General features: G+C 47.2%; 4 protein-coding genes across 5 annotated transcripts; 2 read left to right on the top strand and 2 right to left on the bottom strand.

The window, feature by feature from the left end:
• Positions 1–189: 189 nt before the first annotated feature.
• Positions 190–7,076, bottom strand: LOC113142386 (coiled-coil domain-containing protein 136-like). Its single transcript, XM_026327395.2, has 10 exons — positions 7,052–7,076; positions 5,668–5,958; positions 5,314–5,388; positions 4,914–5,213; positions 4,640–4,757; positions 3,140–3,314; positions 2,895–3,029; positions 1,310–1,366; positions 1,252–1,261; positions 190–610 (listed from the first exon to the last, which is right to left on the bottom strand). Exons 2-10 carry the CDS (start codon positions 5,921–5,923, stop codon positions 354–356), a joined length of 1,383 nt encoding a protein of 460 aa, XP_026183180.2. The 5' UTR covers positions 5,924–5,958; positions 7,052–7,076; the 3' UTR covers positions 190–353.
• A 2,752-nt stretch (positions 7,077–9,828) lies between these two features.
• sco2 (synthesis of cytochrome C oxidase 2) lies at positions 9,829–11,623 on the top strand. 2 transcript variants are annotated; one of them, XM_026327348.2, is made up of 2 exons: positions 9,829–9,949; positions 10,697–11,623. In XM_026327348.2, exon 2 carries the CDS (start codon positions 10,702–10,704, stop codon positions 11,527–11,529), a length of 828 nt encoding a protein of 275 aa, XP_026183133.1. In that variant the 5' UTR covers positions 9,829–9,949; positions 10,697–10,701; the 3' UTR covers positions 11,530–11,623. The 2 variants fall into 2 exon arrangements, with proteins under 2 accessions (XP_026183133.1, XP_026183132.1); XM_026327347.1 differs by lacking the exon at positions 9,829–9,949 and adding an exon at positions 9,964–10,229.
• Positions 11,624–11,749: 126 nt separating this feature from the next.
• ncaph2 (non-SMC condensin II complex, subunit H2) lies at positions 11,750–17,855 on the bottom strand. Its single transcript, XM_026327346.1, has 20 exons — positions 17,652–17,855; positions 16,668–16,793; positions 16,404–16,505; positions 16,256–16,317; positions 16,066–16,144; positions 15,827–15,883; positions 15,661–15,740; positions 15,204–15,361; positions 14,821–14,945; positions 14,614–14,679; positions 14,210–14,273; positions 14,037–14,138; positions 13,910–13,945; positions 13,664–13,734; positions 13,377–13,476; positions 13,170–13,259; positions 12,935–12,984; positions 12,630–12,731; positions 12,399–12,548; positions 11,750–12,278 (listed from the first exon to the last, which is right to left on the bottom strand). The coding sequence occupies exons 2-20, from the start codon at positions 16,773–16,775 to the stop codon at positions 12,129–12,131; spliced, it is 1,752 nt and encodes a 583-aa protein (XP_026183131.1). The 5' UTR covers positions 16,776–16,793; positions 17,652–17,855; the 3' UTR covers positions 11,750–12,128.
• A 1,539-nt stretch (positions 17,856–19,394) lies between these two features.
• On the top strand, positions 19,395–22,917 carry socs2 (suppressor of cytokine signaling 2). The gene is made up of 3 exons (XM_026326958.2): positions 19,395–19,808; positions 20,728–20,953; positions 22,015–22,917. The coding sequence occupies exons 2-3, from the start codon at positions 20,827–20,829 to the stop codon at positions 22,494–22,496; spliced, it is 609 nt and encodes a 202-aa protein (XP_026182743.1). The 5' UTR covers positions 19,395–19,808; positions 20,728–20,826; the 3' UTR covers positions 22,497–22,917.
• The last annotated feature ends 2,482 nt before the right edge of the window (positions 22,918–25,399 follow it).

Raw genomic sequence — 25,399 nt, 5'->3', positions numbered from 1 at the left:
TCTACATGTGACAAACATGTTTTTGGAGACGGGTCTGACACGGCTCCACCTCGACCTGCTGCAACACGAAAACACTGGAACTGATTGTTATGTATAGACACTCAAAGTGGCTGTTCTGCACTTGGAGAACTTTGGATTTTTTGCTCATGTTAAGTGTGTACTTGTAGTATTTGTACACTGTGGTATTACTGCTGTTCCCCCAGACTGACTCCTGGTGATTTTTAACCTTAGAAATGAGACAAAATGACAACGTCAAGTCATGACCATGAAGGTGGATGTTTGAAAAGCGCATTACATCAGTCTGCTGACCTGCAGGACACGTCAAGTCTTACGGACTTTGTGAAATCACCATCTTATTGCTCTTCCCTCCAGCCCTCACTCACGTCTGTGGCTTTCAGGTTTTGGAGCCGACCCACGAAACACAGCGATGCAACAAACAGACATCGGGACAGCGACATGTGGATGGGTGACAGTTCCCACAGTCCTAGAGTTTCCAGTGAGGTCACTTCCTGTGTAGCACTCAGGCCCTGGTGAAGCTGGGGACGACCAGAACTACGATGACGGCCACAGCGACCGCGGCCACCGCCAGGTTCCAGCCTTCGGCGTCGGCCTGCGAGACAGGAGGAAGTTTACGTCAGAGACACGGGCTCAATCTGCTTTTAGTAGGAGCTGGTCCCAGTTTTGTTTATATCCTGTATAATGTAAAAGGATGCATGTGCACAACAACGTGCACTGACCTAAAGTTTGTACCGCACCAAGAAAAGCAGGAACAGTCCAACAAAAAAAAGGTATATGGTAAATTTCTCCTGGTTTTCCTAAAACCAGGTCCAGAGGCTGTTTCCACTGCAACATCTGGAGCTGGAGTTTGGAAAAGAAGGAAAACACAGAGTTTTGCTCATTTCATCCAAACTGTCCCGTTTTATGTGAACAACAATTATTAATCCTCGTTTAACATTTCAATCATGGACTCTGACTGTGTGGATTGACCAGAGTTTATTCATCAATTCCCTGACATGAACCACGTGCACGGAGATCTGCAGAACCACCACATGGACTTGATGGGTCAGCTTGTCCAATGAAACGTACCGAGGTCTAAAAGTGAAATGTGGTCATTACCCTGTGGCGTAGGGACAACGGTCACATACAGTGTAAGCAAACACACAGGTGCATCTGGGGAAAAACCTCATTTTCCAGTTTCTGACAGACGCTAAAAGCTGCAGCGTCTGGTAGAAAAAGAAGGCGTGGCCATACCTGGTGACCTCTAGGACGCCAGCTCCTCCCACCAGCACCAAATCAAGGCCACTATTACAATCATTCCTATGAAGGGGATGGAGAGAACAGGGGGCTCAGACGGACGAGTGCAGTTCTGGGAAGAAGACAAAGGGTAGGAGTGTGGGGGTGGAGAGAGAGGGTGGGAAGAGGAAATAAAACCATAAAACAACAGCGATAATAAGGCGTGAGGACGGCGAGCGGGGGGCAAACAAAGGTGGAGACAGGACAAGAAAAGAGAAACATGCGGGCAGGGTGAGAATCAAAAACCATCAAATTTACAGAGAATTTGATCCAGTTTAGCGTAAAACATACACAAACCATAGGTGATGGTGATGAGATGAAGATGAAGGGAAAGGAGGAAACAGAAAGAGCAGGCGATTAGAGAAGGACATCAAAGACGGTTGAAGACAAGATGAAGAGCTTTGGCAGCAGTTTGAAAACATCTTGTGGTTTAGGGATCTCTGCCGACGCTCCGCCCTGCTGCTTTTATCGTCGACACACGAGCAGCAGGGCGGGATCAAGGTTTAACCATGAGAGAAAGGACGACGGGATGAGGGCAGCAGAGGTGGGACAACGCCACAAGTCAGATCGTTAAGGTCAAGTCTCAGACATGTGAACCCCAAGTCCCATCATTAATTTAGCTCAGGATTCTACCAGCTTCAAGTCAAACTCCAAGTCAAGTCCCAAGACGAAGACAGCTACGTCCCATGTGTGTTCCACATCAGAACAGTCTGGTCCCAAAACTCGAAATAAACATCCAGGGTCCCAGGGGACTGGAGCCGATCCAGTCCCAAGTTAGGAACCCATGTCCCACATCAAACACCTGACAAGGTGTTAACAGTCACATCCCAAGTCAAGTCTACAGTCAGGAATTTTAGAGACACTGTCAAGTTTTGGCAAAGTCACAGTCTTGGTGTGTTAAAGTTTCACATCTATTTTCAAAGGTTCCAAGTCCCACGCTGACATTCAAGTCCAGGATCAGGTCCCAAGTCAAGTCTGTAATCTCAAGTTAAAGACGGAGTCAGTTTTGACCGTCACTGAGTTTGTGACTCGTCCACACCTCTGGCGGGCAGTGAGGTCGGGTACAGAGAATCCACATCTCCATGTCTGATACATTAGAGCCAATCGGAGACTGAGCCTGACTGTTGCTGTGCTCGGGTTCTTACCGTTTTTCTGCGATGGTTGGATCTAACTCTTCTCATGCAGAGGAGGTGAAGAGGAACAGACAGATGACCAAAGCTTTGACGAAAACAAACGGCCCAGTAGCGACACAGACTAAGCAGCTCACAACAAAACGCTCAGAAACCAGGTGCACAGGCAGAACTTTACTGCACCAGAACGCAACATGACCAATGAGGCAGCCACAGTTTTTCCTTTAGTTTTTTTAAAATACAGTAACAGGGCACAGGTCTGATGTGGTGCAGTGTGTTGACAGGCCTGCACCTACCTTGAATGTTTTCATTACTTTACCCAGTTTCATTGAGGGACATGTTTTACATTTGTCTCGAAAAGCTGTGACGCAGTAACGCCCCAAGCTGACCAGGACGCTTTTAGCCACACGAGGACAGATCATCACACACATCTCTCCAAGAAACCGGAGTCTCTGACCTTTGACCTCTCACCTGTGACTTCCTGCCCACCAGTTTCTGCAGCTCAGCCTTACAGCGCCGCAGCTCCTGCTCGAGCTCCGCTCTCTCCCGCTGGCTGCTGTCGTACAGCTGCTGCAGCTCGGCCAGCTCGCCCTTCAGACCGTCACACTGCCACAGAGAAACAGGACAGCTGCTGTGTGTTCGTGTGACACACCACTGACATTTCCAGGACACTGAACCAACAACTTCAACTGTACTGAACGGAGTCTGCCGATCACCTCTCGCTGAACTTTCTGAGCCACTTCCTCGGCCTCTCTCAGCTGGACCTTCAGGACGTTCAGATCCTGCAGCTCAGGGCCGCTCTGAGACAGAGCGATGTATTGGTCGGTGGTCTTCATCTGCTCACACTCAGTGTCGCCCTCCGCTCTGACCGCCAGGTACACGTCATCACACCTGTCCAGCAGCAGGACACAAGAACGAGGAGATGTGCAGCTCGAAGAAGAATTTATTCAGAGAAAGTGACAGTCAGTAATAGACAGCTGCAGCCTGACAGCCACAGACAATCAGCCGCAGACAGACAGCCGCAGACAGACAGCCGCAGACAATCAGTCGCAGACAGACAGCCGCAGACAGACAGCCGCAGACAGACAACCGCAGACAGACAGCCGCAGACAATCAGCCGCAGACAGACAGCCGGAGACAATCAGCCGCAGACAATCAGTCGCGGACAATCAGCCGCGGACAGACAGCCGCAGACAGACAGCCGCGGACAGACAGCCGCGGACAATCAGCCGCAGACAATCAGCCGCAGACAGACAGCCGCAGACAGACAGCCGCAGACAGACAGCCGCAGACAGACAACCGCAGACAATCAGTCGCAGACAGACAATCAGCCGCAGACAGACAGCCGCAGACAGACAGCCGCAGACAATCAGTCGCAGACAGACAATCAGCCGCAGACAGACAGCCGCAGACAGACAGCCGCAGACAGACAGCCGCAGACAATCAGCCGCAGCCTGACAGCCACAGACAATCAGCCGCAGACAGACAGCCGCAGACAATCAGCCGCAGACAATCAGTCGCAGACAATCAGCCGCAGACAGACAGCCGCAGACAGACAGCCGCAGACAATCAGTCGCAGACAGACAGCCGCAGACAGACAGCCGCAGACAGACAGCCGCAGACAGACAGCCGCAGACAATCAGCCGCAGACAATCAGCCGCAGCCTGACAGCCACAGACAATCAGCCGCAGACAGACAGCCGCAGACAGACAGCCGCAGACAATCAGTCGCAGACAATCAGCCGCAGACAGACAGCCGCAGACAGACAGCCGCAGACAATCAGCCGCAGACAATCAGTCGCAGACAGACAGACAGCCGCAGACAGACAGCCGCAGACAGACAGCCGCAGACAATCAGCCGCAGACAGACAGCCGCAGACAGACAGCCGCAGACAATCAGCCGCAGACAGACAGCCGCAGACAATCAGCCGCAGACAGACAGCCGCAGACAATCAGTCGCAGACAGACAATCAGCCGCAGACAGACAGCCGCAGACAGACAGCCGCAGACAGACAGCCGCAGACAATCAGCCGCAGACAGACAGCCGCAGACAGACAGCCGCAGACTGTCAGCCGCAGACAGACAGCCGCAGACAGACAGCCGCAGACAGACAGCCGCAGACAGACAACTGCAGACAATCAGTCGCAGACAATCAGCATCAATCCATCCATCCACAATCCATCAGCAGACTAACTGACAGCTGGTTGGATCACTCACATGTCTTGCTGTTGCTGCAGTTGCTCCACTCTGTTGCTCAGCTCTTCATTGTTGCGGGTCAGAGACTGATGTTCACCTGTCAGGGACAGAAGCTCCTCCTTCAGGTGGCTCATGTCACCTGGACACACAACATGATGATCAGCAGAAAGTGCAGAGAACATGCCCCGGGAGTGAGGACTGAGGTTAAGGCCCAACACTGACGTGTTTCCTCAAACCTTCGGCCTCAGCAGAGGAGGAACTTCTGAACATGTTTAACTCGAGGACTGATCTTTACCGTGTGTGCGAGTCTCGCTGTTCTGGCTCTTCATGCTGATCTCGGCTCGCAGCGTGGTGATCTCCAGCTCGTACTCCTGCGCCGTGGCGTGCAGACGCTGCAGCTCCGCCCTCAGCCGGCACAGCTCCTCCTGCAGGGAGGCGATGTCGTTCTCCCGCTCCGCCGCCGCCTCCTCGGCCGCCTGTTGTAGCACCAGCACCTCCTCCTGAGTCGAGCGAAGCTCCTCCTGCACCTCCTCTAGCTCGCTCTCCTTCTCCTCCTCCAGACTGTCCATCTCCTCCTGCACTGAGCGGAGCTGAGCTACACGACCGGAGAGGAGGCACGTTAGTTCATTCATGACAACATCTCTGGTTGCATCAACCTTCACAGGTGCACAGTCAGATCCACCACACCCGAGTACCTTGAAGTCTCTGGATCTGTCGGGTGAATGTCTCGGCCTGGTGGGCGCTCGCCAGCCGCTCTTCTTCCAACAGACCTGAGGGCCCAACACACAATTCACTTCAAATTTCAGGGTGGTGCTTACAAGCCCTGCAACAATGATTTACAGCACAAAACAGGTGCATTATTTTGAAAGAGACTTCCTGTAATTTGTTGGTTAGAAAACACCACATGATAAACATCCCCTGGTTTTCTATGACACATCACGAAACATGTTCTGAGGTTTTTTGTTTTCAATCTAATCTAATCTGGTAAGCAGGTGTGAGGAAGGAGCCTCTGACTCCTCCTGGTCAGAACATTAGCTTCCTGCACTGACCTTGCAGCTCCAGGAAACTCTCCTCATGGCGCTGGGACACCTCCCTGGTCTCCTCCAGCTCCAGGAGCAGCTGCAACACCTGGGATCTGAGCTCCTGCAGCTCGTCCTCCTCATCCATCACTCCTCCTCCTTGTTCTTCATCCTGTCCCTTCTCCTCCTTCACCTCCTTCTCCTCGTCCTGCTGACCTTTCTCTCCTTCTCCCACCGTCTCCTCCAGGGACTCCCGCTCTTTGGCCGTCAGCGTCTCCGCCAACATGATCGGCTTCTCCGCCTTCAGCTCACACAGCTCGTCTGCACAGGGATAAAGAGGAAAACTGCACAAAACAGAAACATCTGAGAGCAGCTGAGGTTCAGCTCGGACCACAGGGGTCTGGTGCTGGAGGAAGGGTTTGCAGATTTACATTATCAAACGTGACGACTAATTAAAGTAACACACTGTAGTATTAATACTTTTACTGTCCCAGTACATCTACAGTGCACTTTAAGCCTAATGAATTGCACTTTATGAAAAAACGAACTAGGTATTTATAAATATAAACAAATAAAAAGCTGCATGAATCTCAACTGCTGTAAACGTTAAAACGGATTTTTCACATTCAGGTGGAAAAACATTCTTGTTCCAAATCTGAACCTGATTCTGGGATTTTCTTCTCCTGAGTCACGTTTTAATGAAGATAGTCAGAGGAAGTTATCACACAGATTTCACAGTGTGTTCAATTCAAGTGGACGGACTGATGAGGGCCGCCCTCCTCCCTCCTGCTGTCATCACCACCGAGGATAAAAATAGATCCTCCTCACATCCACATGGCAGCAAACAGCTCAAACAGCTCCACGCCATCAGATCGGCCTGCAAAGTGAGTTTGGTGGTTTTGGGATTATGGGTAAATACAACTGATTTTTAATGTTCACAGGATTTTTGTTTTCATCCAAGAAGTGAATGTGTGATTCTGACTCCAGGTCTGTAGGCCGTCTGATTGGCTGAGTCTCCTGGGAGGCAGTGAGCACATCACCATCATCACCATCATCATCATCTTGTTTTCTCACGTCTCTTGTTTTATCGTTTTACCTCCTCCTCCATCTGCCCTGTTTGTTATGCTCCAGTTTTCTGACGCACACGAAGATGATGATGGTGATGATGATGATGATGATGATGATGATGATGGTGATGATGATGATGATGATGATGATGAAAACTGAGTCGTCCTCTGCTGCCTCTTTGTTAAACATCACATCAAACTGAAAATCATAATTTGCATTTTCAGGGTCAGAAAATAAATCATCAAAAATAAATGTTTCTGTGCACCAGTTGATTTCTGTTCTCCAGACAAACAGACTGAATTATGGGTAAAAGCAGAAGATCTTCAGACAGACTGGAAACACTGACCGGACGGATCGAGGACCTCCTCTATGACGGGCGGCAGCCGGAGTCCGTCCATGGCTTCAGCTGACGGCGAGGAAGAGAAGCTGCTGCTGCAGAGAGGTGGGGGGGGGGGGGGAGGGAGGACCAGAGCTCCACACGGGGTGAGGAGGGGGGAGGGTGAGGCAGACGCAGCCCAGGAAGCCTCCTCACGCTCCGGGCAGAGCGAGCCGCTGCAGCCCCTTCATCCTCCTGGAGGGAAACACAGAGGGAGGGGGGCTGTCAGAGAGGCTGCGACAGCACCACAGCTATACCAATACTGGAGCCCACTGGAGCTCACACTGGACTTCTGGACAAAACCAGTGTTGCTTTAACTGGGTGGAAAAACAGAGTCGGGCAGGTTGCTCTGACTTTGTTTTTGTAGCTTTAGGGCAAAGTGTTGTCTGTGAGGGAGGCTCAGAGGTAAAGATACAGGTGAACAGGTGTGTAAACAACAGGAAGTCAGATCAAAACAATCATGACTGTAAAACACTCAGAGAGGATCTCATCATCTCTGGTGTCCCTCCACAATAAACCTCCATAAACCCACTGAGAAAGCAGAGGCAACAGAACTTCATGCATAATTTGTTGTTTTTAAGTTTCCTTCAGTGTCACAGGGATCCAGGGACAGTTGTCTGTGCACCCATGGGTTCACTGCAAACAGCAGCTGGTCACTGTCAGTTCTGCAACCAATGGATGGATTCTAGTAACTTTGGTGACCCCTGACATTTCATCTAGCACCATCATCAGGTCACAATTACTCATCCATCACCTCACCTGTAATCAATGCTCACACACTGTGCAGCATGTCAGCTTGCTAATATTTAGTCTAAGAAAATAAAACAATCCAGTCTGCACCACACAAACCCGCCTCATGGTGGCGCTAGACAAACTCGGCAGGATTTCTCCTCTGGGAACCCTGAATGCTGGGTCCACTGACAGGACTAACAGCCACATACAGGAAGTACAGTTGAACTATTCCTCCTCAGTGCGAGTCCAGCTCAGTCTGTGGTCACCGTGCAGCTCTGACATCTTTCCTCTCACATTGACCTTCCTCCGACACGATGCCAGCTCAGGGTCCTTCTGCTCTGTCGTCCATCACTGCTGCAAACACGGATCATCCAGCAAACACACACACACACACACACACACACACACACGCCATAAAGAAAAGGAAATACCTGATGCTGCGAAGCTCTGGGCAGACTGCAGACCTCCTCCTCCTGTTGTCCTATATTTCCTCCTCAGCAGCAGCAGCTCTGCTCTCAGCGTGATGCAGAGTGACGTCACTACACGAGGACGAGGCACGAATCCCAATGAACCTCCATGACGTCATTTCTTAACCCTTTCCTGGCACAGGCTGAGGCCTGAGCCTCTGCTGCTGCAGTGACCAGCAATGCTACAGCTGCAACCACAACTTCCTTCCTCTCGTTTACCAACGATTCATTTCTCTGTGAACTGCAAAGTTCACCTTCCTGAATATCTGACAGAACTCCCAGTCCCGGTCTGCTCCTCTGCCGGCTTTGCCAGACAAGGACTGGGGCCAGAACAGACTCACTGCTGGACTAAAGCCACTGCAGGACCAGGACCAGGGGCCAGGACCAGGGGTTCTGTTAGACCAGGACTAGGGTCTCCACACGCTGGGCTGTAGGCTTCATGTTAAGCGCCTAAGAGAAACCATCACACACACAGTTTCAGTCAGACTGTAGTTTGCCTTGTTAATGTGTCTCCATCCTTTAATGTGACCCAGTCAGGATCCCTGTTGCTTAGCAACCCCTCCAACATGCTGCGTTTCCATTTTTATCATCAGTGAGACCTGCAGTGTGTTTGTGTTACCTGGTGTTAATCACACCTGTGCAATCCCAGAGCAAAGACATCGGGCTTCAAACACTCTCCTCTACTGAAAGAGCAGGAACCCTGCAGGGTGATGGTGACGATGATGAAGATCCACCTGATGAGTTTATCTGATACAGACATGTACAGATACTAAACCTTCCCACAGCTGCACACAGATTTGGATCAGAGGTTACAAATATTCAGGGTCAAACCTGGGCAGGTGGTCAGTCTCCCACAGGCCTGACACAAGGAGAACCAGTCAGATTAAATACACCATAAGGTGAATAACATACAAATAAACATGAGAGGCCACAATAAACAACAATAAACAAACAAAAACAATAAACAACAGAACGACACTATAGAAACTATGTTACATAAAATGATATAAAACCAGGGGACCATTGATTGATTGATTGATTGATTAATGGGAGAGTGCCACATGTCTCTGGCTTTAGACACTAACTGCTCTCCACATGGTGGCGCTGTGCACACGTGCATATCATCATGTCACTTTTCGTCTCAGTGACGTTTAGTGTTTGTCCAGGAGTCACCGGAAGCCCGGGGCCCAATGAAGGGATAAATGAGCCTCAGTGATTTGGGCTGTGAAGCTTATCAGTCTCTTTCATTGACAGCAGTGTTGGGGTTTATTATATATTTAATATATTTATTCATTATTATTATTATTATGGCGCCATCTAGTGGCCAGTTTGAACATCACAGCACGACGAGGAAAATGCTCGAATCTGCTGATGTGGACGGTTTAATTTGATGAAGTCATTAAAAACAAGTTTCCGTGTTTGCTAAATGTTCCCGTTATTTTGTGATTTTATAGGAAACAAAATAACGACGACGTGTTTTGTTTCTTTTGTCGTGTAGGTTCTGATTTCTGTCGAATCTGCCGATAGTCAGACCTGAGTCCAGGAAAAACAGCTCGTGTGTTTGCGGCTCATCGATCAGCACGTGTGTTGGTTGTGTTGATTTTGTGTTTTATCTCCTCACATGTGACGCTGTGGCCGCACAGGAAACAGGAAACAGGAAGCCTGACAGGTAAGTGAGCTAGTTTTCCGCTTTAACGCGACGCTAGGAGCGCTGACCTGTTAGCTGGATGCAAATGGACGGGCCCGGTTATCGGTTATCGATACACCGATTAACGGAACAGTGTGTCAGCTGACAGAGAAGAGCAGAAACGTACCTGCAGGAGCCTGGCGGGGTTAGGGGTCAAACTCAGGTGAATTTAAGTGAAATCAGTTGACGCAGAGCTGCTCGGTGCTGCCGCGGGTGGGGGAGCGAGGTACTGCAACCGAGTACTTCACTCAAATACTTTCAGGTATTTTTACTTTATTACCAACTCACGGTACATTCTTACTATTCTTACTGCAGTACATTTACCAGGCTCTTACTCTGCAGGTTCAAAATATGAAGTACTTGAAGTACTTGCATGGGTTAAAGTACATCACTCAATCCAGTTCACCTCCAAAAATACCATATTAAAAACCAGTACTCCAGTAAAAAAGATTGAATTTAAATAGAGCAGGGTTTGTTTCTATTGTTGAATAATCAATAATGTGATTTAAGCCTGTTTTTATTGATTCATCAATTAACAACATTAAAATGTTAGTAATGTAACTAACGTTTTAGTTTTTACTGCAGTAAAGTTACAGTTACTGTTAAAGTACCATAAGTTCAATACACTCTAATAACAAATAAAACCATAAATAACCTGTAACCATGACGCTGACAATCTGATGTACTTTTACTGAAGTACTTACTACAAGCTCTGTGTTTGTGTCCCAGGAAAGATGCTGGGGCTGCGGTGCATTGTGGGTGATCTGTGTGGAGGAGGAAGACTCCTGAGACGTCTTCCTCACGTGCAGCAGAAGTGGAGGTGTGAATCCGTCCAACTGTATGGCCTTCCTCCTGCTCCTCGCCTTCCTCGGCAGACTCAGGTGTGTTTCCTGTCTCAGGGGCAGAACCCGACCGGCTCTAGAGCGAAGATGAAGCTGCGGACCCGGCTCTTGGTGACCCTGCTCTTTGGCGGCGGCCTGCTGGCTGTGTGGTGGTTTGTTCATCGGGAGAAGCAGCAGAAGTTGCATCGCCAGCGAATCGAGCAGCTGCAGAAAGTGGCTGTGGGTCAGGGAGACTTCAGCCTCCTGGACCACACGGGGCGGCGCAGGACCAAGCGGGATTTCCTGGGCAGCTGGGTCCTGCTGTACTTCGGCTTCACGCACTGCCCCGACATCTGCCCTGATGAGCTGGACAAGCTAAGTGCCGTGGTGTTGGCCCTGGACCAGGATGCCTCTCTGCCACCGGTCCAGCCCCTCTTCATCACCGTGGACCCAGAAAGAGACAACGTTGCGGCGCTGGCCCGATATGTCAAAGACTTCCATCCCCGTCTAATAGGACTGACAGGGACACCGGAGGAGGTGAAACATGCGGGGCGGGACTACAGAGTGTACGCCAACCCTGGACCCAAAGACGAGGACGGAGACTACATTGTGGACCACACCATCCTGATATACCTGGTTAGTCCTGACGGGCTGTTTCTGGATTATTACAACAGGATGAAGACCCAGGAGCAGATCACAGAGAGTATCAGAAACCACATGAAGACCTACGTCAGACTCTGAACAAGACAAAGGTCTTCCTATAAAATTTAAAAACACTCAAAGTTTGTGAAACATGTCCGGACAGTGAATTCATTATTAAATATGTCGACTCTGACTTTGTCCTCGTTTCTTTGGTTTCACCAATTAATCATCAGCAAAGACATTTCAAGTTCACATGAAAATGAATTTTCCTTTCAGAAACCATTTCCAGCAAAATACAACCCAGTACACAATAAAACTATGAAGTTCTGTACTTTATTGTATACTTTTATCTAATACTCTGTACAGTTTTTCTCAGCTCCTGTTCAGTAAAAAATAAATTATAATTCAGAGGTTCTTCTGTGCCCTCAAACAAATAATCGTGTTCAAGGCAAACCCTGATCCAGTCCTGCTGTGGCACAGCTCAACCTGAAAATCCTGCACACACAAAAGCTTTTCCTGCCAAGAGAAAGAGCCGTCCAGTTCCCATCAGGGTTTTCTCTGGAAAGAAAAACTTATTCAGCAATAAAAACTTTATTACACTTAAAACAAATTTTTAAAATCAGGGACAAAACGTCTGAACATGATTCTCAGCGTGAGACGTTTACAGCCCAGTGTGTCTGGAAAGAACTGCGACACGTTTAAACGTCAGCGCTGTGAGCTCCTGTTTCAGAGCTCAGGGCTTTGAATCTGTCTGCAGCTTTTTTAGTGCTGAGCAGAGTCAGCCCCATCGAGTCCAGACTGTTCTCCAAGCCCTGCAAGCTGTCCACCTCCACGGTGTAGTCGTTAGCCTGCAACAACACATGTACAGGAAATAGTCAGAGCCATAAAACTAAGGTCTAAGTTTAAATCCAGTTTCGGTCTGATGCATGAAGGACTCTCCTGTCCTGAGGAGAGTCCTGGTCTCTCACCAGCTGCAGTGAAGCCAGCAGGTATCGACAGGCCTCCATGTTGTCCAGACCGTGGACGATGGAGGAGAATGTCCTGCGCTGACCAACACCCTTCAGCGCTTCCATTAACTTGTCTCCATATTCATGGATGTCGAACGGCGGCCGCAACTCCTGCAAAACAGCGAGAGGCCGACAGGTTTAGAGCCGTGTTAGTGCCACACACAGTCCAAAACGGTTTCCACTGAGGTTTACCTGCAGGTCCAGTTCCGGGCGGATCACGTCCTCCCACTTTTTGACTCTTTGAGACAGGGCAGTTTCTTGACTGTAGCCGCGGCAGCTCGCCACCAGCTGGTCCTGAGCCGACAGAGACACACATCAGACCATTTCCACACCGTGTCCATTCCCCGTGGGGACTTGGACTGACCTGCTGGAGACTTGCCCTAACCCTGACCCACCAACTTTATACCAATTCAACTCTTTAAAATTCACTGACAAGCATCTGGAAGAAACTGTAATAAAGGCTGACTAACTTATGGATAATGTGACTGATCACTTACCACATGCCGCTGCACGAGGTCTTCATAAGCCATCTCATCTGTCAGCGCTTCTGTAAACACACACACACACAAACTGACCACACAGGTATTGAGAATGTCAAACAACCTGACCCCACCTCACCGTTATCTCCACAAACTGTTTCCATCTGAATTCAACTTCGTCTTCATGACAAGAGCAGATTCACTTCGGTAAAATCATAATCAGCCTCAGTGCAGCCGTGTCAGGTGACGTTACCTGCCAGGATGATGTAAGGTGGTCGTTCATCGGCCTGAGCTGGATCGCCGTCGGGAAACACGTCAAGTTCGTTGTCAATGTCGTCTTCACCTTTAAAGAACAAACCGTGTGCTCAGTCACGTGGACGTGTGGAGGTGCAGTAGACACTGTGTCCACATCCTTTACGTTTGAGTCACAGCTGATGCAGATGCGGCGTGAGAACGTTACCGAGCAGGTCGAAGGGGCCCAGTCCGTCCACAGGCTCCTCCTCCTCGTCCTCCGGCTGCAGGTGGTTCCTCCTCAGCTCCTCATCAGGAACAGCCACACCCTGAGGACCACACGCACTGTTGGTTACTGCCGACAGCAAATCAACCTTCGCCAAACTCCTTTGACCAGAATTCATTTCAAAAAGAGAGATAAACAAGATCCTGCCGGCCCTTTATCCAGTGACGCCAAACACGAGTTTACTGCCTAAATAAAGACAAGCAGTAGGAAAAGTCCCCACAGGGTCTCACCGCCTTTTTGTTGATCTTCTTTTGAATTTCCAGTTTCTCTTTCATCCTTTTCACATAAATGTAGTTAAAATCTGGAAAACAGAAAGTCACACTTGCATTTCCACAGAAATGAAATGAAATGTGGTCAATATCAGTGTTGGTGCACACTTCACTTTGTTCCTGAGGTTTGCTTTAATGTGAGGATAATGTGAGTTTATGTGCTCAGGTTACTGGATCATGTGCAGTCATGTAGAACAAACCTGTTACCTGGAAATGTGAGTTTGAACTTGTACTTGGGTTTAGCTGCAACAAAAGAGAAGAAGCTTCAGGTCATTCACGACAATCACTCATCAAACCAGAGCAGAAGAGAGAAAGCAGCGGAACAGGCTCGTACTGGTCTCTGCCAACCAGCTCCGGAAGTCCTGAAGCGAAGCACATCGTGGTCGTTTCCTCTTCCCATTGTCGTCCAGTCCATAAGGAAGCTTGTAGACTTTTCCTGAGCAGAACAAACTGTCAGTTGGCGACAACACGAGCCTCAGTCAAACACCTGAGAGTCCCAGCATTTACCTGATTTAAAGGGTTTGTCGGTGCCGACCACAGCGTACCGGTCCTGGTGAGCCCACACGTCCACCTGAAACATAAAAAGTGCAGAGCCAACATGATTAGTCAACAAATGTACGTCAGCAGAAAAACATCAAATATTAAAGGTCAATAACAGGTGAAATATAATGTTGGGGAAAGACTGTGAGACAAGTCTCAGTATTTTAGGTTAAATTAGTGCTAACAAGAGATGAAGCTGTAATTTGTGAAGAAAACAAAAACGATATACTTTACTGAGAGCTCAGGTAAAAAATCATGTCCAAAAGTTCTCATTTCATTTTCTGAAAATAAAGTTTAATATTTGAACTCGAGAGATTTCTGAGAATAAAAGAGATCGAAGGGTCAAAACGAGGAGAGATCGCTGAACGTACAGCAGGCGCCTGTTTGTCGCCTTCCACCACTCGTCTCTCCTGAACCAGTCGTCCTTCTCTCGAGGCCTGAGACACATTAAACAGACAAAAACAAGTAAACGACCTGATACACGACTTCACCTAACGTTTCCAAACTATCCCCACAGTCAAAGAAATCAAATCTGTGAGTTCATTTCACACGTTTAAAAACTGCAGCTGTGGTGAGACCTGGTGTCTGTCAACATGCTCCTCTGGGGCCTGGTCCACATCCATGTTGTCGTCCTCTAAAGGGAAGAAGTTCTCCTCAGCATCGCCTCCTCCACCCTCAGCTACACCCACTGCAGCATCAGCATCTGGACGCAGCACAGAGATCAACTATCAGGAAACATCACTCTGGACATTTCAGGTGTTTTTGACAACGTGACTTGGTCCATGTTTGTAGCTCAGTGCTGAAGAAATGATATTTTAATTGCAACAGATGGCACAGAAAGTTTTTCCTCTGGCAGTCGTCAGCATGTTACTGAAGTATAGATACAAGTGTGTGTGTGTGTGTGTGTGTGTGTGTGTGTGTGTGTGTGTGTGAGAGAACAGGCTTTTCTGTGCAGACGTACCTTGGTGCTGCTGCAGAGGTTCTGCAGGATCTGGACCACGATCCGTCACCAACGTGGAAGCAGCTGATCTGTGAGTGACCAGGAGCAGGTCATCTTCTCCAGGGAAGAACAGATTTATCCTGAAATCCTTCTGACTGCACAAGACCTCCCCTTTCACACTGACAGACACAGACACAGACACAGACACAGACACAGACACAGACACAGACACAGACACAGACACACAGCAGCATGTAAAGAAACACTGAAGGATTCAGAACAGATTAGAACAAAGAATAAACAGATTTTCACACTGCAGTGATTGTGCCTAATTTGTCTAAAGGTCTAAATCATCATTTACAGAACAAAAACTTTGTTTTGATTCCATTCAGGTGAGAAAAAGAGGCTGTTTCCAAGGACTTTTCAGGAGCTGCAGTCACTTTGGATTGATGAGATCTGACTCTGCTGAGACACTAACCTGATGAGAGGGAGCTTTTGCTTCTCATGGGTTTCTGGAAGCATCAGAGACTCAGGAAGAAGAGGAATCACCTCCACAAACTGCACATCACACAGGTCGGATCACATTAACGTCACAGGTCACAGTCATATTCAGCCACAAGCGAAGTGTGTGCAAATAAACTGACCTTGTTGTTTTGAACGTTTGTTGTGATCTCTGAAGCTTCAATGTCCACAGGAATGAACTAAGAGACAGGCAGAAAACGTACTGATGTCAGAGGAGGTGTGAACCAAAGCTAAGACCATAACGGCTCCAGGTTCTTAAATCTGAGAAGTTTAGAAATTTCCCCCAGAGTAAAGAAAGTTTGAGCAAATTAGCGTCTTAGTCTTGATGCCAGACTCGTTCAGGTGAGTTTCTGTTTCCCACCTCAGCTGCATCATCGCCATCATCACAGCTGCTCTCTGCTGCTGCGTCGTCCTGAGGCTGAGCCCTCTGTTTGTTCCGCCTGTCACAAAAAACAACACGTTTACTGTCACACGTTTATGAAGATGTCAAGCGTGTTATTTTACCAAAAAGCACTGCAGATATATTTGAATCTCAGACAATCAGTTCTTACTTCTTGTTCTTTTCATTTATGTGCTCAAGAGTTTGATAAACCAGACTGTGCAGGAGCTCCACCTGGAACCCAATAAAAAGAGCTTTTCATCCCTCACACAAACCACTGACACTTCAAACTCTCTGGTTTTATCTCCCTGTGGTTCTACCTTTTTGCTGTATATGCAGGCTGAGCCCTGGATCAACAGCGCCGCTTCTGCGAAGTTCAGTGTGATCTTTCCATCATCGAACGTGATGCACATCTCATCCAGCTGTGAAAACAGTGAGACCGAAAAGACGTGTCAAGTCATTTCATCCGTTTCTTCTTTGGGAACAAAGGTGTTAATGTAACTGACGATCAAAGGACTGACACTAAAGAAATCCTGTTTACGTGGAGCCAGAACTAACTCTGACTGTGGTAAGTGGCAGGTTACCTCTTCTAAATAATCATTTAGCTCTGAAGCCACGTTGATCTCCCAGTTCTTGGTGAGGTCTCGGATCGGCTGCAGCAGGTGAGCGAACCTGGTCTCTGTGGGCTCCATTATGTGTTTTCTGTGGGCCTGGGGGAGAAGGAAGAAGCTTTCAGACCCATTAATTAAGTCAATTAAAGAAAACAAAGTAAAATGCTTGACTACAGGTAAAAGTTCTACCTTCAAACTAATAATTCAAGCAGAGCAGCTGTTGCCACTGTCAGAATGTGTGTTATTACTGAGCTCACATCTAAGGTGCTGCTACTGACATGGGTCAGAATATTAGGAACACCTCTGATCATAGCACAGCGCTAAAGCATCATGTCACATTTCTACACAAACCGATGTGAAAGACAGAACTGATCAATTGGTTTGTGTAGATTTACGTTATTGCAGCTCTATTATTGATTTACTACAACATAAGCAGAAATGTTCCGTTGGTTGGAGAGAAGCTGATTTTATTTATTTTAGCCAAACCTTCAATTTATGCTACTCGGCCCCTTCCCAACCCTGGAGATTGTAAAACCAGAACTAAATAAACGAGTAAACTCAGTTTTGTGAATTGACTCATTCCCGGTTGAACCAGACTCCACTCAACATTCTGGCAATTTAAGCGAACTAAGGTCATGTCGGTAACGTTAACGTTAACTTACCGTTACTTCGGTAAATGATCCACAGGTGTGTCTGAAAGTGCCGTTTTACGGCACATGAGACACGACGTGACAACAACAACAACAACAACAACAACAACAACAACAACAACATTTGAGACCTCGGATCCGTGACGGCGGCGATGAGCAGGGATTAACGTTACCGGTACCGTTCACACTAACGATAATAGTTAAAACAACAACAAATCTTCTTACTTGGTTAAACATCGTGACAGCCTGGTCTCACATGGAAATAACCTAAAACCTAAAGTAGGAAAATAACAGAGTTTTTTTTTACCTTAATTTGGCTGAAATTCTCCTCGGAAGCTTCAATACAATGTAAATGAAACGTTACATTTCCCGCCGCGTATAAAACTAACGACAGCGCGGACTAAGATCAACCTGGGCTGAAATATTTCAAGGAGTTTAAATGAAAAAACACAACAACAAAAAAACGAACCGGGGAGCAGAGTGAGCAGATTAGCTAAATGCTACTGAATTACCCGCGCTAATTTTCTTCTTCTGTGGTGACGGACGGTCACAGCGGCAGTGCTGCCACCTGCCGGTGAGAGGCGGCTACAGCTCAGCTGAACAACCCGCATTGTTTACTTCGCTAAAAGTGGGAATAACTGTAAATAAACAGTGTAAATAAACAGCTCAGAAATAAAAGATAAATACAAGAAAAAAAGACCAAATTCAAAATGTTATTCAACTTTTACTGTAAAACTACAATATATCAGCAGTAAATATACTCAGGCTGAGTTTTGTATATTATTTTGTTGAAGACATTTGTCTGCAGGCAGTAATTTTACTTTTCAAACCTCATGTACTAATTGTACTTTAATACTTTTACTTAAGTAACATTTTCAGTAGCCTATGGGTTTTAACTTACAGTTATGTTTGTAACCTGCTACTTTTAAGTCACAAGCTCAAAAATCATTTTGATCAGTCAGTTTGCAGTCAGTTCTATGTCGTGATGTTGTGCATCTGTTTTTACACATTTTGTGCTAATCTTAACTTGTTTTGTACAGTAAAAATAGTACATCATTGAACCAAAACAATGCTCATCCAGGAACAAGGAACAACAAGACTACAGATATTTGATAATTAACTAATAATTATAGAGACGGTGGGTGAGTGCACTGGTGCAAACAGTACATTAGTCAATGTGCAAGGCAAAGGCAGTGCAATTTATTTATGATACATATGACAAATGTAAACATGGCACATTGCTTTGCACATCACTTATTAACACACTGATGAAGTACAGTATTTCTGGGCAAAATGCTGATGTTGTCCTAAGATCCACTGGCTCAGTTAATTATACTCAGCTTCAAGTCCTCCAGAAAACCAAATTTTACACAAATAAATAAATAAAAGACTGAAATTGATTTAGTCTGTGTGTGTGTGTGTGTGTGTGTGTGTCAGGCCAGTCCTGTGGAGAAGTCTGAGGTTGAGGAAACTGTTCCACAGTCTGGTTGCATGAAAAAACAGCAAAACAGATGCAAAAATAGACAAGAACAGCAATAATAATAATAGTAAAATTATTATTATTGCTGTTGTTATTAATATTATTATTATTAACAACAACAACAATTATTATTATTATTAATATAATTATAATTATATTAATTATTAATACTACTGCTAATAATAATAATGGTTATTGTGATTATTGTGGTTATGATGATGATTATTAAATATATTAAATAAACAATTTTTGATTGTCGTTATTATTATTATTAATACTATTACTAATTTAATTATTATTAATAATAATAATACTAACAATACTGGTTTATGGGATTATTATGCTTATGACGATGATGATTATTATTAAATAAACACTGTATTATTATGACGATTATGATTATTAATATTATTATTATTATTATTATTATACACAGGTGAGCTGTGTGCAGTTATTTTCTTACCTGTGTGCCGTGTTGTTATGATTTTGTGGCGCCAAGCTGCGTGCCGTGCGTCTGCGCTGACACGTGCGTCAGTCCACCTTAAATCGCGCCGTGCGCGCCACGTGACCGTGTTCCTGGAAAGTTCCTGGAAATGCCTCCTCCGTGTTTGTGTCGGTTATCGGGCTGCTCGGTGGACGCGGTTGTCCCCAGCGCGGCGACAGGCGCACGGAGTCCGTGTTGAGGTCCGGCACGGCGCCCCCCTGGCTCTGGAAACCGGAATAAATCCGGGCTTTGCTGTTTTTGTCGGCGCAGCTCTGACCGACCGACAGGTGGACGCGTCCGAGCTGGTTCTGTCGACGGTGCGACCCGCCATTTGGGAGCCAAAGGAGAGGACGGGACCGAGAACCAGACCCGCGTCAGGGCAGCGGGTGTGCGTGGTTGGACTGTTCCCGCTGAACCGTCGCTGGTTCCGCCGCGGTTAGCTCTCAGAACGGGCAGGTGTGTCCTGAGCCGACAGGTCACTGTCGTGGAGCGGCGGACAGGTGAGGTGCTGACGTGAACCCCAGAATCGGTGGAAGCACCTGGTTCGCTTTGTTTCCGAAGCGCAGCGCTTAGACGCGTGTGCCCTGTTCGTCAAATCCGCCTCACTCTGCCATTTTTGTCTGTGACGTGTTTGGGAATCAGACAGTTTACTTCACATTTATCTGTTAGTCATTTGTGTCAGATAATCAATCAGATTCTAGTTCTCCTGATCAGTTTGTCAACATCAAACTGACGCAGCAGGAATTGTTTTGTGTAGCCGCAGTAAATCAGTTCAACAATTAAAGATATTTATATTATAATATAATAATATTTAATATTTCATAGAATTATGGAGGATCTGCATTTAGGGCAGACGGTGATTAAAACCAACATTTCAGGTGTTTCTCACGTTAGAGCTGGTGGTAAAAACATCACAAACTGCGGAGGAGAACCTGGTAGTTGTTCCACCTGGACAATAAACAGAAACAGCTAATCACATTATCTCATTACAGTCAAGTCAAATAAATGCAGCTGTTTCCACGGGGCTGTGGTTGGGGGGTGCCTCGTACCTTGGACTGTGATGGGTCCGGTTTGAAACTAAAACTGTTAGAACTTTTCATCAACTCCTTCAGAACCCTCTGGTTCCCATGAGGTGATGATGATTTTCTCCCACAGGAACGAAGTGAAATGAAAACATTCCTGACAGTTCTGGTCCGTGTAGACGTGGAGGCCACATAGGTTATAAAGAGTCTTGTACCTTTGTGCTGTTACTGACTGAATACACAGGAAATGCTGTCGTCCTCTGTCCACTCTGTCTTTTTGTAATGAACAGTTTTGTCTCAGACACTTTTGGATGGGATTTGACTGAAGCTACGTCTTTTCCGACATGTTGGGCTGATGCTGCTGTTCGATGTTGATGAGAACCTTGTTTGTTTGCAGCCGGTCGGCAGCGTCGTCCTCCCGTCTGGTCTGGCTGCTACAGACCCGTCCATGTCTGAGCTGTGGGCCTAGAACTAGGCTGAAGCTTGGATCTGTCCAATGACCTGCCAGTCCTCCGAGTCCACAGAAACCATCGAGAGCGACAGACGGGCCGACAACAACTCCCGGGCTGTGGAATCGGACGAGAGCCGCCTCGCCTCAGCCATGAAAGACCTCAAGAACACAGGTCAGCGCTTCTCTCGTTACGGAAACACGTGCACTCATTTTCGTAGGATAGTGCTCGTGTGTGTGTGTTTGTTCCTGGTGTGTGTGAGTCCATGTAAAGTGTTGGCAGATGAGAAAACAGCTGGAAGCCGGCCCAGACTCTCCTTAGCAGCTGTGGTGTGGCTCTAGTTCCTGAGCCGTGGCCTCTTTTCTCCACACGTACTGGCTGATGAGTAATGAGGTGCTGGCGGTTTATTTTGTGAATTCTTACAGTCCCAATGTTGTTTAGAGGGTTAGCAGTCGGTGTTCTCATGTTACTGCGAAACAACGTTGGTCTGAAAAAGCAGTTGAAGTTTAAACCAAATGAAAATATTAACATCACGTCATTTAGGCTGAAACTGCAGATTCATTTCATGTTCACTTTTTGAAATTCATTTAGCATCAGAACTTTCCACCAGAGCGTCACGGAGCTGAGCGACTTCACGATTTAACGGACCAAAGACTCGTAAATACTTTGTTTACGATGATGTGAACATGAAGGTTCCAGATTATCTGTTGCTTCTTTAGTTTGGTTCTACTTCAGCCTGATTTTATCTCCTGTTTTTAGGCCTGGAACTGATGTTTTTGTTGTCGGTTCAGTTATGAAATGACATCAGAGGCCTGACTGAGCGACTGGGCAGGATAGATAGATACTTTATTCCTCCCCCGTTGGGGAAATTCAGATTGTCCAGCAGTTCTTATATTTACTTAAATACAAATTTCACTCTAAAATATAATGAATAGATAAAGGCACCCGGTCGGTAACATAATCGTTTCCTTCTCTCTTCTGTCTGTGTTGGAGCTGCAGGTGCTCAGACCCTGAAAACCCGTTTGGGGAAACAGTCGCTGAGGAATGTCAGGAACGTCTGTAAAATGACGTAGTCTGGCTCCACCTTTCCTGCCTGCACCTCTGAAACAGCACCAGAGTTAGAATCAGTCAGTTCACAACAGTGAATCAGTCCAGAACAGAATCAGACTGTAATCAGCTGCTGTGTGTCGTGTGCTTCGCTGTTTTCACCCTCTCGTGTCCCTCTGTGGTGGCAGGCTGGTACTGGGGCAGTCTGACTGCTAACGAAGCCAAAGAGATTCTTCAGGACGCCTCAGAGGGCACCTTCCTGGTCCGGGACAGCTCCCAGAGGGATTACCTGTTCACCATCTCTGCCATGACGTCGGCGGGTCCCACCAACCTGCGGATCGAGTACAAACACGGGAAATTCAAGCTGGACTCAGTGGTGCTGGTGAAGCCCAAGCTGAAGCAGTTTGACAGCGTGGTGCATCTGGTGGAGCACTACGTGCAGCTGTCCAGGACCAGCAGCGGCTACAAGGCGGCGTCGAACCCTCAGCCCCCGGCACCACCGCCAAACAGCACGGTGCAGCTGCTGCTCACCAAACCCGTGTACATGACCACGCCGTCGCTGCAGCACCTGTGTCGCATCACCATCAACGGGGCCACGCGGCAGGTCCAGGATCTGCCGCTGCCCAACCGACTAAAGGACTACCTGGCGGACTACGCCTTCAACGTGTAGGTACGCGGCAGGATGCCGGCCCGTGGTGAAGTCGTAGCGGTGCAGTGCATCAGCTGGGTGCACGGAGCACTCCCATCACGCCCTGGTCCGACAGGTAATCTGCAGCTGAAAGGGGCACGTGGTACTCAGACGATGGAGAGACGAAACTGAAGCAGTAGTTTCCCGAACGTCCCTGAAACAGACAACGAGGGTTTGGAGCTGGAGTTGCTGATGCTGCCACAGTCTGAGCTGCATTTTCAGCTGAAAACGCCTCGTTACACATTCACTCAGGCTGCGTCCACATCCAGAACTTAATGTCCTGCTGTTTCCATCAGACCTGCTGTTTGATCCATGTGTGTCAGGGACATGGACCAGGTGTGAACACCCTGAGCTCCTAAACTGCCACCAGGCACAGACTGAACTGACATGTGCTCAGTCTCCTCCAAAGCTGCTGGGTTCCCATATGTTCCTTCCAGTTTGGCTCCATCAGAAGCTTCTCCATAAATGTCCAAACAATGTGAAGCGTCCTGGTCTCTCCACTGCCCCCCCTCCTCCATGTTGATGTTTCCCACACTGAATGATGACGACAGGCGACATGTGCAGAGGAGGGAGATGTTAAAACGACCACATGGATTCTGATCTGACTGTTCTGACGGAGCTCGGATAGGAATCGGATCTAGGACCACATATGCAGGTGGACCAGATCTGGTCTGAGAACATCTGGACTGGTCTGTTCACACTGTGGGAACATCAGGACTGAGTCAGTGCAGCTGAGATGTGGACGCAGCCTGACTGCAGTAAAATACACAGACGTGTCCTGGTCTGTGGCCTCGGGTTCTGGTTCTGTGGAAACTTCACACTAATGAGTCTTTTTATTGTGTCTGTCTTAAAATGTCAGAGAAGAGGCCAGAGCCCCAAAGGAAATAAAACCAAAAAACCCAGAAACATTTTTGGTTGAAAATCGGTTCATTAATAGAAAAAATGTTTAACAGAAGACCCTGCACGATCTTAGACGATCACAATACTTTGATTGATTTCCCATCAATTGACTGACTAACACTCTGTAATTTCATGAAATTAATAGAAAATAAGATAAAAGATTTAAAGGGGATAGAGCTGTACGATAACGTGAGTGAGGTGAATTAAAAACAGACAAACATAAAACACCCTTTTTTTTTTTTTTTTTTTCATGTTGCTGCCGCTTTAAATGCAGGAAACGGCAGCATCTGATTGGCTGAGTGTCACCCTGTGACCATGAACAGTTCACCTGCTGCCGAAAGTTTGGGAGTCGAGGTTTTCTGGTCGATGAGCAGCGTAGAAAACAAACAGACGTCCTCTCTGCTTTAATAATGAGTTGCTGGACTTTGGACCTGCGGGATGTAGTACTCTGCAGCCCCGAGCCAATCACGTTGCAGAACAACAGAGCCAGTATCACCAGGTAACACCGCTCTGTGGTGTCAGGCAGACATGGCCCCTGTGCCAGTTCAAACAGATCTGTTAGTGGGACCACTGAATGGGCCTAGAGGGTGCAGGTCCTGAGGCCCAAGGTGTTAGAAGGCCTCTGGTCCTCACCTGTAAAGTATCCCAAATACAAAACGATCAAAATGACACTAGACAACCACAGAGGGACAGCAAAGAAACAAAAACTGAGACACAAGACCTCCACAAAGTCCGGGACTGGAAGCAGTCGCTGTAGTGGTCACTCTAAAACTCTCCACATCTGTGGGGATGATGAACTAGCAGGTGACAGGTTGTGTCTCTTGTGGTAAAAAGATCCAGCATTTTTAATATTAGCCATAAACACCAACTCTGGGTCTTCTGTTGAGTTTCAGCTCTGAACCATTCAGTAGGCTTTTATTTTGTAGAGCAGCTCGCTGTTGACATATGTACCGTGCACGCTTCAGCCTGTTTGATAATTGTTCTGATCCAAACAAAAAAGAACATTTCCTGAAACGTTCAGCTGGTTTGAACTAAACCAGAACTGGAACCTGGCTTGACCCCCCTCTTCCAATCTTTGAGTGATCCACTTTAATGTGGGGGGGGTCAAATCCACGGTTGCCTTCTCAGGTCAACAGGCCTGATTCTGCATGTTTGCCCAGTTTGGTGCTGGAAGGCTCGAATGGTGTTCCTGTCGTCATAATGTTCTTGGTTTCTGACCACAGATGAGTTTCTCCTGCAGATGCTCTGCACCTCCAGCCTTTCACAGCGGATCTTACACGTGATAACGCTCAGTGACCCTGCAGCACTAATATTTATTAATTGTGTTTTCTGGGACTTTTATTTTGTAAAGAAGCTGCACAGCCTCTGAGCACGCCTTGTTCCCGCTGCTGCTCAGTGAACTGCTGTGTTGATCAGCTCCAACCATGAGATCGATACGTTTTGTAAAGAGCTTGATCGTGTGTTTTCTTTGATTAAACAGCTCTTGTCTCTCTGGTCACCCCGTCTCTGTTTTATCATCATTCAGAGCTCAGTGATTTCATGCATGTAGAAGCCTGTTGATGTGTAAAACACATGACATGTAGACTCTTACATTTCAATGTTTTGGCCAAAATGCTGAAAAATTAAAATTCAGGGAAATTCTTTTTTAGTTTTTCCACATTTGTTCACAAAAACAAACTCATTTGTGCTCCAGAAGAAAAACAGATGAAATTTAAGGAATACCACAAAACGAAGTACGAGCTGTGTGAAGTATTTTTATTTTGGTCATTCCTTTTCTAAAGAAAGCAAACCACTGATCTCCAGCCCTGCTCCTCCACATCTGCTGCTCTGCTTGTGTTCCTGTCCCGCCCTTCAGCGTCTGATTGGCTGAACACACCTGGCCCAGGTAACCTGCCCGTTGGTATAAAATTCATCATCAGTTCCGTGAGAGCAGGTGTGTGCAAGCATAAATAGAAATGCTATTGTTGTTGTTTAGCAGGACTCAC

This window comes from Mastacembelus armatus, chromosome 23 (genome assembly GCF_900324485.2).
Source record: "Mastacembelus armatus chromosome 23, fMasArm1.2, whole genome shotgun sequence".
Lineage (NCBI taxonomy): Eukaryota > Metazoa > Chordata > Actinopteri > Synbranchiformes > Mastacembelidae > Mastacembelus > Mastacembelus armatus.
This window is presented reverse-complemented; position numbering and strand designations above follow the sequence as displayed.

Excerpts from the sequence above, each read along its gene's own strand:
- LOC113142386 (XM_026327395.2), bottom strand. The coding sequence starts at position 5,923 with ATGTTGGCGGAGACGCTGACGGCCAAAGAGCGGGAGTCCCTGGAGGAG. Across the intron at positions 5,389-5,667 it reads GAGTTTCCTGGAGCTGCAAG|GTCTGTTGGAAGAAGAGCGG; the intron begins GTCAGTGCAGGA and ends TTGGGCCCTCAG. Across the intron at positions 3,315-4,639 it reads CTGCAGCAACAGCAAGACAT|GTGTGATGACGTGTACCTGG; the intron begins GTGAGTGATCCA and ends GCTGCTGGACAG.
- sco2 (XM_026327348.2), top strand. The coding sequence starts at position 10,702 with ATGCTGGGGCTGCGGTGCATTGTGGGTGATCTGTGTGGAGGAGGAAGA.
- ncaph2 (XM_026327346.1), bottom strand. The coding sequence starts at position 16,775 with ATGGAGCCCACAGAGACCAGGTTCGCTCACCTGCTGCAGCCGATCCGA. Across the intron at positions 15,884-16,065 it reads ATGGCGATGATGCAGCTGAG|TTCATTCCTGTGGACATTGA; the intron begins GTGGGAAACAGA and ends CCTGTCTCTTAG. Across the intron at positions 13,946-14,036 it reads GAGCTGGTTGGCAGAGACCA|CTAAACCCAAGTACAAGTTC; the intron begins GTACGAGCCTGT and ends CTTTTGTTGCAG.
- socs2 (XM_026326958.2), top strand. The coding sequence starts at position 20,827 with ATGACCTGCCAGTCCTCCGAGTCCACAGAAACCATCGAGAGCGACAGA. Across the intron at positions 20,954-22,014 it reads GAAAGACCTCAAGAACACAG|GCTGGTACTGGGGCAGTCTG; the intron begins GTCAGCGCTTCT and ends CTGTGGTGGCAG.